The sequence below is a fragment of the Onychostruthus taczanowskii genome, unplaced genomic scaffold (assembly GCF_017590055.1).
Source record: "Onychostruthus taczanowskii isolate IOZ18803 unplaced genomic scaffold, ASM1759005v1 scaffold5, whole genome shotgun sequence".
NCBI classification, from domain to species: Eukaryota; Metazoa; Chordata; class Aves; order Passeriformes; family Passeridae; genus Onychostruthus; species Onychostruthus taczanowskii.
In genome coordinates this window covers 1,177,281-1,189,979 of record NW_024502568.1, presented here as the reverse complement: position 1 = coordinate 1,189,979, position 12,699 = coordinate 1,177,281, and the positions used below count along the sequence as shown (strand labels likewise).

General features: G+C 40.3%; 1 protein-coding gene across 2 annotated transcripts in view; it reads left to right on the top strand.

Moving 5' to 3' along the window:
• MARCHF8 (membrane associated ring-CH-type finger 8) overlaps positions 1-12,699 on the top strand; it is an 88,952-nt gene that overhangs the window by 54,175 nt on the left and 22,078 nt on the right. For both annotated transcript variants that reach the window (XM_041415458.1, XM_041415459.1), the window contains exon 3: positions 10,790-10,840. In XM_041415458.1, the coding sequence (XP_041271392.1) occupies positions 10,790-10,840 (51 nt within the window). The remainder of the gene's footprint in view (positions 1-10,789; positions 10,841-12,699) is intronic.

The following is a 12,699-nucleotide window of genomic DNA, read 5'->3' as shown; positions in this document are numbered from 1 at the left end:
TCAGATTTTCACTCAACTAGAGGTGTAAAGGCTAAGAGAAAACAGTCCCCCTTAAAGGTATGATTATATATGTTTGCAGCAAATATACAAAAAGGCCTTTAATTATTCAGTGGTTCTTTGTGATGTTTTAAAAGTTAATTCAAAAAATACAAAATTATGTGTTTTACTAATATGTATTGTTTTCTAAACCAGCTGCAGATTTCACAGATTGCTAGTGTGATTTCTGCAGATAATGAATATGTAGAGCAGTGAGCATAGAAAAGATGGAAACTGAGTTTTTTAAATCTAGCTTTGGTGGGGGTCAATTTAAAAACAGTTTGACAAAAGTCAAGTTGTATAAGTTAATACACTTTTCCTGATGACTTTGATGCAATTTCCTGTGACAAAAAAAGTCCTCACTCAAAGCTTTAGATAAATAAAGAGCAGGAGATTTAATGTGAGTGAGGCTTAGTTATAACCCTTTCCTCTTGGGAAGTAAACTTTACAAAATGCTGTGTCAGTGCAGGAATGCAGCACTGTCCCCAGTAGGTCAGCCAGCACACTCCACAGCTGCAGTTCCTTTTCTGTTTCACAGGAATAAGTGAGTGAGGCAGAGGAATCCAAAGAAGTGAATTGCTTAATACTGCTTGCATAATATCAGTACTTTTGAGTTGATGCATGTGTGTTTCCATAAAAAACTCCGAGACCAAGCAGGATTTCACTGGAACTGGAGCATGAGAGTTGCAGAAAGAGAATGAGTAAATGTCTTCAGTTAAGTGGAAAAGCTTCTGTTTCAATAGGCTAATGGCCCAGAGATTTTATTTTAGCAGAAGATGCAGGCGTTCCTGGGACTGTAGTGGTAAATTTAGTTCTTACGCAGCTGCTGGCATTTGGCTCATTCAGACAGACAGAAGCCTCAGCCCTCCTTATTAGACAGTGTGTGTGCTGAGTTTCCCAAATGGGTGAAGGGCAGTGCTCTCCTGGAAGTCTTCTTCTCTTCAGCAGGCAGTTTTTGTTAAGTCTCCCATCCAGTTGCCTCAGACAGTCTTCTGCTGTCTTCTAGGATTTTAGGTTTTGAGGCTGCCCATATGGAGCATCCCCTTTCCAGCTTCAGGCATCATACTCTGTATTCACACCACCTGCTCAAGAAAAATCCCTTTTTTCTTTTCCTTTTACTGTGTGCTGGCCTGCAGGTTGATGACCCTGCTGTGCTGGGTCATCCCTGCTTAATTTAGCCACACAGCTTCATTGGCTTCAGTGTTGCACAGTGTAAGCACTGCACTGCTGTCCCTTCCTGCACAGGGGTTCTTTAAGATGTGTTCCTGCTTCTCCCAGCTGATTGTGTAGTAAATATAGATTTCCATGTGCAAAGGCAAACATGTTTTTCTAGCTGACTTTTAGTGCAATTTTTTCATCTCTGTTTCTCATGCCTTAAGGTAAATTAGTAAGTAAATTACTGCCACTTGTAGCTACTGAAATACTTTTCTTCTGGTCAGGGTGTTGGTAGTGACTCAGTCAGAGTCTTTGAGCCAGCAGTGTGCCCAGATGGCAGTAAGTACATTTAGAGTGTGTTAAATCCTGGGTACTTGTACAGCCTCTAGCACTGTGCAAATCATAGGATTTCTTGGTCAGTGAGAAATGACCATCTCGAGTCACTGTTGTCTACACGTAGCTGTCAGCAAATAGAATGGCCCTGACAGACAGACGTGTACAAGCAGGAGATACCATACCTTGTTTTCTTCAGCTCTGAATTTTTGCAGGAAGCCCTGAAATTGACAATTGCAGAAAGTGTCCTGCTGAGCCAGGCTGTGGGAGGGTGTGGTTAACAGTGGCTTATGAGGCTGGGGTGCAGCCAGGTGTTTCAAAGCCCTGCATTACCACGTTCTTGCTGTGCACTGTACTGTAGGAGTGTAGTGCCTTTAAATGTTCTCAGCACCAACCAGTGCAGAACTCCACTGGGTGCCCATGAATAATGCTGTGCCCAGGAGTGGTCTTCTCCCTAGTCCCAGGTAGCCCACTCTGGACTCACACTAGTTGGCTGCATCCCCTAGCATCAGGTGAGACCCTGAGTGAGACCAGCTATGCTTTCTTGACAAAATGGTATAAAATTCTCTTGGGTTACTGGTTAGGGTAGCCTGCTCCATCTCAAGGGTTTTCTGCCTTTTCTTTCTGGTATGAGGGTGTGAGTTTTGGTGAAAGAGAAGATAGATGGCTGCATATGTGCTTTCCCTAGTTTTGTAGGGTTTTTTCTAAAAGGAACAGGGGAGTGGAATTGTTGTAATTTAAAAAGCGTAAAAGTATGTAAATGTGGGCATTCACACATGCATGTTCTTTAAATTTTTTGTGTTATATAGTAGTCAACATGTTTGGAACTTACTGGGTAATTAGTCAGGAACTCTGAAGGCTCATTTAGGAAAAATTTTTATTAGCACATTTATGCTTTAAAAGATTCTCATTCTGCAGTTCAAATGCTCTATCTTTTAAATGAAAAGTACATTTTCCCTTAGTTGTGAATAATATTTTTTTCCAAGAGCAGTGTTTTCTTTAAGGATGGCTGAATATGTTGCTTTTCTTATAGACTATTTGTAGTGAGTTGTTTGAACTTAGAAACAAATGTTGCTAGAAATGTAACATGAATAAAACTCTCTAGAACATCACAATGCAGAGTCTTACAAGAATCTCACTCTAACCAGTGTTTGGCTCAGTGAGTTTAATGGCATCTGTAGGCCCTAGTTGATCATTTGCTTAAATTTTTGTCATCGTTCAGCACTGGGTTTGAAATGCTTCAGGCTGAATATTTTGCTGACTGCACTAATAAAAATGGGAAGATAAAATTTCAGGAAAAAGCAAACTGGTCTGTACTGATTAGGTATTGCTAAATAGGTATAATATCTACAAGTGCTCTTTCAAGGGTTCCTTTGTCATGTGCTTTCAGCCTTATCATGTTAAATGGTAACAAAAATACCCTGAGCACTTTCCCAGCATCATTTGGGAAGTGATTTCTCTATTTTCTCTAGGGAACATTGTTTGCCCTTATGATCCATGCAGTCAGAAATAGGTTAATAAGCAATCATGTTACATTAAGATGTAAAGGGAGGAAAAGAAGGTCAAATCCTTGAGCAATATAGAAACTACTTGAAGTATCAAGCTTTCTTTGGGCCATAGACAGTTTTCTAGTGTTGTTCTGAATCTGGTTTTAGATTCAGGAGGCCTTTGTAAGTTTGGCTAGGAGATTCATTCACTGTTTTAGCAGTATACTTTGGTGGTATGAGTTGGAGGTAAAAGCAGCTTTGTGGACCATGTTAGACGAGCAGAGGCAGTGATCCAGACCCGTGTGTCAGGCCTGAGCTGCAGCTGCTGCCCTGCCCAAGGAGCAGGTGCCAAAACACTGCAGACACAGGGAAAGGCCAGCTCTTCTCAGAAGCTCTCCAGGATGCAGGCTTCCTCTTGTCTGCTGGCAGCTTGAGTAATTCCAAGTTACCAGTTGCCTAGAGGGTTTTTTAATCGGTGAATGTTTAAAATAGTCAATTGATTTGGCATATTGACATGTTTACTGTACCATGAGAATTCCAGCAGTTGCATTAAATGCAATTACTTTGTAAAAGATAGAATGTTATTCCTTTTAATGTGTTTATAATTGCAGACTTCCTCAGCGCCTGTCTCTTTCTTCCTGCTGTTAAATACACAAAATTGTTTGAAATGGCATTTTCGCTGTAAGCTTAATGTGTACTCCTTCCATTATCAAGAAAGGTGTGTATTTTTGGATCACGTCTTTTGTAGTTCATATAATTTGTTCCCTGAGGGAAGGATTCATTTTTTTGTGTCGCATCACAAAGTTGTGCATCAATTTTAGGTAGGTTGTCTGGCAACAGCAAGATAAGAACATGGGTAAAACATGTTGGGTGCCAAATTTTGTAGTCTACTTTCTTTGTTTGAAATTGGGCCCAGGGCACATGCGTGTAAAAAGTGTGCAAATTGATACGTTTTTAGTGAAGTGTACCAGACTGATGGTCTTGTGCAGAAATAAAAATCTGTGCTTCCAGGTGAGGCAACCTTTGGTCACCAAGAGGAAAACATATATATCATCTTCTAGCTCAGATGGTTAAGGAAGAGAGATGGAGGTCAGATGTCCATTTTGAAGTAGCAGCTGGAGATGCAGGTTATCCATTATAGGAGGCACTTTGCAGAGTCTTTGGAAGTAAAGAGAAGCAATGCAAAACCCAGGAAAATGGTGTGTTGAACAAAGCCATGGAGAAGAGGGCCTTTTTTAAGAGAATGCTATTCTCACCTTATCCACCATCTGGCTGGAGTCAAGAAAGAATCCAAGCATTGTATGTCTCTTGTAGTCCTAGGACCAAACTGGCAAAGCCAGACACAGAGCAGTGCACAACAAGGAACTGTATCTGTTACAGGGACCTGCATGCCTGACAGGTTTGCACATCCATGGAAGTTCTGAGAGCTGCTCCTCAGGCAGGCGGGAGGTGGAGTTCATGGTGCTCCTGTCCACACTGGGGTGCAGACACGGGCAAGAGATTCCTGTTTAACTTCTACACTCTGCTGTGTTTGCCTTGTTCTTTGAATTTCTTCTCAGTTCTATTTCTTGTTTGTGATCTGCTAGCCTCCTTGACCTGTCTCCCCAAATCCCCAAGGACTGTGGCCTGTTTTTGAATTCCTCAGTTCCTTGAACTTCGCCATTGAAGCCATTTAGTCTGTTTGTTGTCTTCTCCTTTTGTTGGCCAGTCTTTTCTGAGCCATATGAGCTCATGGTTTTATTTCTGTTGCTAATGTTTTCAGGCACAGCTGTAAGTTCAGTGCCTGGAATAAAGCTTGTTAATTTTCCTATGTTTTACTTTCAGGCTTAACTTTTGCCTTCAGGTTGTTTTTCTGAGTTTGTCTCCCTCTATGTGAAGTGGCTTAATGTGAATATGAATAAACAAGTTAGAGACCTCTCTGAGTTATCCACAGTGAACTTGCTATGGATTTCCCCTTATGATAGATCTGAAATCTTACATTGGTTTTGTGCACTTAGTCGTGGATTGCTGGTTGCCAGGAGTCAAGTGGAATTATCCAGTAACAGAAGATACTGAACTAGATCCAAGGGGCATGATTTGGATTCCTATTTCAGTATTGATACTGTGTCTCCAGAAAAGCAAAAAAAGGAAATAGGTGATGTGATTTCTGTCACCATTTTGCTTTCAAGTGTCAAGTAAACACTGCACAAGCATTTTCAAGTTAATACTCCACCAGAGCAGAGATGCTAAGCATAGCTGCCATGAATGTTTTTTGACTAGGTGCATTATGGCATTATTCTTAATTTCATTACTCTTCTATCTGTGTGCAAAAGTCATTGATGAACCTTGATGATAGTTATTGCTCTTCCACAATGACCTGGTGACTACCAAAGAAATTAGGGTCATAGTCAGGTTGCAAAGTACCAATTCTCATGTAGGTAATTAAATGTCAACTTCTGTCAGTGACAAGATGTAGTGCTGACAAAGCTTTTGTAACTTAACAATCCATTGGTTTTGACAGATGAAGGAAATAATTGCAAACAAAATTGTTCTCCCATTTCTTTCCTCTCTTTCTGTCTACTTCAGACAATTAAATGCACTTGCTAATATTATCAGCAGCAATTTCCTCTTCCCAGACTAAAAGCCTATGTTCTTTTTAATATATATTGTTCAGGTATAGGGTTGCAGAGCAAGATTTGCAGAAATTCTTGGAAGAAGTTGTGAGGAAATTTGACACAGTCATGAAACCTGAAACAATACCTGGGTGTGTATGACTGCATGTTTATGGAACAGTGATGCATTCGTGCTCTGGTTGTGGGACTCAATGGCAGAACAGTTTCATTTCTGATTTGCTGCTTTGCCCTGCATGGATCAGCTGCTCAGTACTTCAGCACCTCACCATTTCAAGTAGTGCCATTATGTGTTCCAGTCTGTAATTCTCATCAGATCTATGAATGAGAATTGCTGAATCAGAGCAGTTGTTACTTATTCATTCTCTTCTGCAAAGTTTTTTTATTAAGTAAAGTAACCATTTACCCAAAAGACTTTGCTAAAATTCATTGACATTAATTGTTGATAACAGTAAGTGATTTTGCTAGATATCAATCTAATGCTTAATCTGTCATTGTAAAATACAGTTGTAATGCGCAACGTGAAATTAAAATGCCTTTCAGAGTCCACATAGAAAACCACAAGTTGGCAGTGCTCTAGCCAGTCTGACCTGGTTTGTTTTTGTGTGTCTTTTGGGCTGAGACATTTGTACTTGCCTTGTAGGGATCTCTCTGTGTGGCATTGCAGTAACAATGTCCTCAAAAAAAAGTCTCTGCTCTTTGTTACTGAGATTTTAGATGGACAATGCCTATCTTCAGATGAAGCTCTTAACCATGACATCATGTAAAATAATGTAACACAGCAATTGTATTGCAAAATGGGGAATATAATGCCCTAACAGGTCACTGGTGTGTTAAAGAATTAAGACTTCAGGAAGCAAGCCTGTGTTGGGTTCACACATAGACACTAGTGTCTTGAGGGCCAAGGAGTACCATCCTCTAGTGCCCTCTGTCCTCTTTTCCAAGATGGAAAGAGAATAACAGTCATCTTGCTAACCTCTTGGGATCTGGCTTGCAGTTTCTTCTACAGGTCTATGAGCAGAGATAAAAGATGGGTTTAGCATTAATCATTCTTAGGACTGGATTTAGGTGCAACCAGAAGGTGGTTTCACAAGCTATGAAACTGCATCCTCTGTTGTCTTCTATTTACCTGCTTTAATGACTAGAAACCAGGTTGGAAATACAAAACCAAATTATTTTACTGATACATTGTTTACCTTTCATCTGGCCATGATATTTAAGTTGTATTTCTTTAGGATTCTTGGTTGCTGATGCTGCTGTGGCTCTCATGGTAGGAACTGATGTATGGGGAATTCTGGGTTTGGCTGTGTGAGTTATGTAGCTGTTGTGCTTAGTGGAAAATGGATACATTGGGCTAGGGATGCAAGGGTAAAAGAACTTGAAATGCTGAATATATGAAAGACTGAGGCAAAAGGAAGGACTGAAGGGAGTTATCATCTTCTAGCTATCTGAACTGAAAAGGCCTTGGGAGATGTCATGCAGCTTAGGAATAGTGGCAGAAAGGAAAAGGAGCCAGGCAAGATGGAGAAGGCAAGGTGTGGAGCCCTGAAGAAAGGCAGATGTGAGCTGAAGCAACTGCTGAAGGAAGAAGGCACCTCTGTCACTCAGTTGGGAGCACATTCAAGGGGAAGATAGAAAAAGGAAGGAAAGCTGGGACTAGTATTCTGGCAATTGTAAGTAAGCCTGTCTAGGGGACTAGGTAGCAATTTTTCTAATTTTCAGTCATTTTTCTAGAGCCACACAGGCTGCTGGGAACTTCAGAGCAGCAAGTGCCAGTGAACGGCTCAGGAGTGGTGACAAGTTGCACTTGTAATTTTTTCCTATCCGGGTGGGGTTTGTTTGTTTTTTAAACACCTTCCAGATGGTTCTAGTTGAGTAGGATGCCTTCAAAAGGCAGGATTATTCCCATTATTCCATACAGAAAAACTGAATTGCTAAAGGAGAGTGACACTTACTTTAACTGGTGATAATCGTAGGGTCCTTGCTTGCAGATGTTTTTTTTGTCTTGATCTTTCATTCAAGTGCAGGAGGGAAAGAGAGCTTGTTTGGAGCTCTGATTACCAACCAGAATATGTCTTACTGTGCACTGGGAACATACTAGAAATAGTCTGTGAAGGTTTTTATTTGTTGGGAGTGATAGTACCATGAAAGTTTAGTCTTGCCACTCCCATGTCAGTGTTAATTTGTGCATAATTCTAAAAGATCCCAGGATTAATGTGCTGGTGATGGATATAGAGTGAAAAGTGGAATTTGCTTGTTTGCCTTTTAAGTAGTTTTTATATGTTTAATGTTTCTGTTCCTCATTAATTGTGCCTGCTGTTAAAATCTACGATAGTGAATTTCCTGTTGATGTTATGGATGTACCCGCTTTGGGTGGCTAAGAAACAGATGTTAAAAAGCACTTAGGTCCTTAGGAGTCCATTAGGTATATCACAGCTTCCTAAATATATGTGTGCATGCATTCTATAGCCCTTATGGAAATACTTTTCAATATTCTAATTTTTCTTTAAAATGGTCACTTTTTCAATAACACAACCAGTTGTTTGCAGTCATATGCTGACTGAAACCTCTGATAGGTATGTTTCCAACAGTAGACAAATAAAGATAATATGTACATCTGTCTCTTGGAGGCTCCTGGCATCTATCAGATAAAATCAGTTATGGGAGCAGAGGCAGAGAGACAAGTTTCTTGGCAGCAGCTAAAAGTCTGTTTATTCTGCATCACCTACTGTGTTGTGCAAATACAGGCCTTGTCTTCCAGCCTCTCGTGCTTATTGAATTTTAGCACATCTTTTTCAACGCAGGTGTCAGTGTAAGTTCAGTCACGTTCCCTTGCAAACATCATCTTCAGCTAGACAGAAGTTTTGGTAGGGTGCATTGAGTTAACATGAAGAACCTCTGCTCTGTTTAATTTCATCCTCGTCTTTGACACCTTGGGCTGGATTTGAGACTGTCACCTGTCTTGCTTCAGGGAGACTTCTCACCCAAGGGTTTCACTCTCTGCTGTCATTTTCCCCTGTTGCATGTAGCCTTGCTCTGCTTCCCATGCATCCCTGGAAGGCCAAGCACAGCCTGCTTCCCCCACACCTCACACATCGGCAGTGGCAAGTCTTTGTGCTTGCCAGCTTGTGTTGGTCTCTTTTCGTCATAGCTTGAGAACATGCTCCTGCCCCCTTTTTTCTTCCTCCTGTCTCCTGTAGCGTCAATGAACCTTTTTTTTGCCTTGTTGCTATGGTTACAGTGCCTTTGATGAAGTCAGCTAGGCTGTCCCTTGTGATTGGAGCCAGTTCTTAGCCGTACAGGTTTTGGCAGTAGTCCTGTACAACGTTAGTCTGTGCATAAGCATTATGCCCATATTTTTGAGGGTCTTTGTGTGTTTGTTTGTTTCCCAGGAATACTGTTAACTATGTAACAAAAGCTCATAGTCATCTCAAAAATCAAACTCAGCCTTGCAGTGTACAAATCTGGCATTCTGATACTTGCTGATTTTTTATTTTGGCAGTCGGTCAAAACTAGCACGTGGTTTTCCCTAAACACTTTTCCTCTTTTCTTCAGAAATATTATTTTACTGTCCTCTAGATACTCAGATTCCTACAGGAAATTTCAGAGCACTGTATTTGCTTCCTCGTGTTTTTAATGAAGGAAATGCAGTTTTAATCTGTCAACTGACAGAGTGCCCAGGACTGTGTTGAGAGGCAGCTGGTGGTGTAAGGATGGGACACCCTGCTTTTGTAAGCACATGCTAAAGTTTTATGCCTTTATGGCTTATTTTTTCTCATCCAAAAGGTTTGAAGTTGCTGTGGAGGATCCACTGTAGAAGAAGTGTCTGGGAACACAGAGATGTCCAAAGTTTGGCTGTAGCATCTGAATGCTCAGCCAGCCAGGCTGACTTCACGTGGGCTTTAGTCATTGAAGTGTCACTTGAATTGTAGCAAACTATAGGCAGGAGATCTGAAACCAGTGTGCTGACCTGGGACTAACAGCTCACTGTTAGTCCCCAGCAGTTGACAGATGGGGAATTTTCATGTCCTTATTTGTTATAGATGTCGGGCTTCTGATCTCAATGTCTGTATGATCAGTAACTATCCAGAAGACTAGAAGACAGTGCTGTCAATCAAAAGTGTCTCTGTTAGGTTTAATTCTCTTCAGGAATAAATGTGAAAGAGTTTCCTAAAATCCCAAGCAAAAAGATGGACTTCTAGAACTCCGTACACAGCACAGAGCTCACAGGAAAAAGTACTAACTCTGTCTTTTTGTCAGAGGGTTTAAATTTCAAACCTATTGCATCCCAGCTTTACAAACTTAGAGGAATATAGATCTGTAACTGAATGTTATGACTTGCTCTGTTTGTAGTGCTTGTTTAGGAAAAACTATTTTTCATTGGATTTTATTCAGAAAAGTTTTTGCAAAGCAATTTCTAGGCTGTTCCAAGTGAAGCAGCTGTGTCCAGTTACAGTTACAGTAAACTTATGTTCAGAAATCAGGTATCCTTAAAAGATGAAATATCTTGCTGAAACCTACGGTTAATTTTTGAAGGAGATAAGATTGTCATCCTGATGTGTCAGGGTCTGCACACTGAACGGTGAATAACAGATGCAGTCATCACTAAGTTCAGTTTTGAGAATTGCAACTTCCACAATTGCATCTTGTATGATATTTCCAGTTTAATTCCAAGTTCTGTATTAAAAGGAAGTTCCTCAGTAATTCTGCCATGTATCCTGAAGTGACCTGTATGTGGTTATTCGCAACTATTTCTAAACATCACTGTGATATTTTTGTTTTTCACTAAGCAAGGGCTTTCAGCTTTAGTGGTTGGATGTTTGCCTTTAAAGGTAGATGAAGCAGGTCTTCATGATACTGAGCAGTATCCTTTCCAAAATAGATGCCATCTGAGTAAAGGCCTTTACCCTACCCTCAGAGAAAATAAGTAACTATTTTAGTATTTGTCAGTTTGAATATGCATTGCCTGTGTGATTTTCTGCAAGGTAATATCTTGTTAAACAGACAAAGCAATTAGTGATTACTGTAAATCAGACTGATGTCAATAGAAGCAACATCTTTAAAAATCCCAGCTGTAAGACTGTCTCCATGGAATTTGATTTCTAATGCCAACTTCTAAGAATTTTCATGTGACTTGTTGCTGCAGTGATCCTGTTCTTGCTCTTTCAGAATGAGAAGGCTTTGGGGCATTCCGTGAGCCGCTCTAGTAACATCTCAAAGGTATGTTGCTCGATGTAACTCAGTCTTTGATAAATTTGGGGATACTGGGATTTCTTTCATTTTAAAATTGGGTGATACATGTGATGATGTGACCAGTAGATGCTTTTTATGCCTGTCATTGATAGTCATTCCTGAAACATTAGAACTCTGGTGTTTTGCAGACTCTGTTTACAGGTCAAACGAAATGGAAGCTACAGTAGGTTTTCTCTTTCACACTGTCAGCTTCCTTAGCTTGATAGGAGCAAGATAGATGACAGATGTCTGAGATCTTATCTGGGAGGGAAAGTGGCTCCAAAAACATTACTTAAGTATGTTGTTTTGTAAGATAAAACACCTTTTGTAAGACGTTGTGTAAGATATGTATAGCCATGCAACCCATAATATGTGTAGGATATGTGGTTAAATGTTATTCTATTGTTACTTCAACACCGAATTATTTTTAAGTGCCATGAGCTTATTATCAGGACATGACTATGTAAGTATTTCTGAGTGTTTGATTTTACAGAACCCGGTCATGTAAGGCAAGCAGGATGCTCCCCCCATTCCAGTCACTCTTCAGCACAGCCAGTGGGCATATCCAAAGCATAATTGCTTTGTTATGCCATTAGGAAAAAGGTATCTTCTGTCCAAGATAATTATTGCAATACATATCCTACTTCTGCATAGCAAATAAGATTTTCTTTTAGCTGTGTTGGTTGAACAGTACTTTTCATGGGGTGTATAAACTTCAGCTCTTTGTTGCCACAGTTTTAAGTGGCTGTTTACAGTTACTGTTAATGAAACACTGAGTCATTATGGCTGCAACATAACAAGTATTGTGAGTACTTCTGGATCTAGGGAACTGTTCATGACTCTCCAGCAGAGGAGACAGTGCCTGCAAATAATATATGATTTATATGGGCACAGACAACTTTCACTTTGGAGCCAAAAGACAGGATTACTGGATGTCCTAAACAGTGAGCAGGGCAACTGCCTGGTGGACAAGGTATTGACCAAGCTCTAGGTGTTATCATGGATTGATAAGAGTTCATTTTGCATTTGGCATACCAAAATGTGCATTCATATAAGGGTATTCATATTTTGAAATAAAAAAACTGTGTAAGTATAAATAGTCATGTAGGTTTTTCTAAATTGGGACTATGCTGATGCCTTTTTACCCTAGTTCTTATCTTCTTAGGGATCCTTAATTGGATTTTCAGGTTTTTTTCAGCGGAGGTAGTAGTTTTGCCATTAAGTGTCATTGTACTTTCCCCAGAGTGTCTTAAATCAGCACAAACCTTTTGGCAGCAGCACTTTGGTGCCCATATGAATCTGCACAGTTCATTCTTAATTCATCAAGAACTGGTAGTGTGGCAGTGTAGTAGTGGGAAGGACCTTACATTCTGGTAGAGCTCTCCCTGGGAGTGCTGGCAAGTGAGACATCAATATTTACATTCATCTTGAAGTGCTGAAACGTTCAACATGACTGCTGTGTGTTGCAAAAGCTAAAGGTCTCAAGGGGATCAAAAGTCAGTCTTGCCAGTTTAATGGAGGAGTCTTTTTGGTGGCAAAGTGAGCTTCCCAGAGGTGTTGATGTTCTTACTGCACCTGTGTCACCTCTGCATGATCCACTCTGTGCATCTTCTCCAATGTGGATATAAGTTCAAACAAGGGTAGAGGGTGAAAGCCTCATCAGTGAAGTCAGGCCCCTGATCTGCCTGTCTGTGCATCCAGGCAGTTCAGTGCTAAACTGCAACAATTACTTTGTGGTTGACAGATGTTTTGGCTGTTGCATGCAATTTCAAATGACAAATCATGAAACATTGTAGTAGTAGAATGCTGCATGGAAGCTTAAGTACATGGAAAATCTGTCTTCAGTT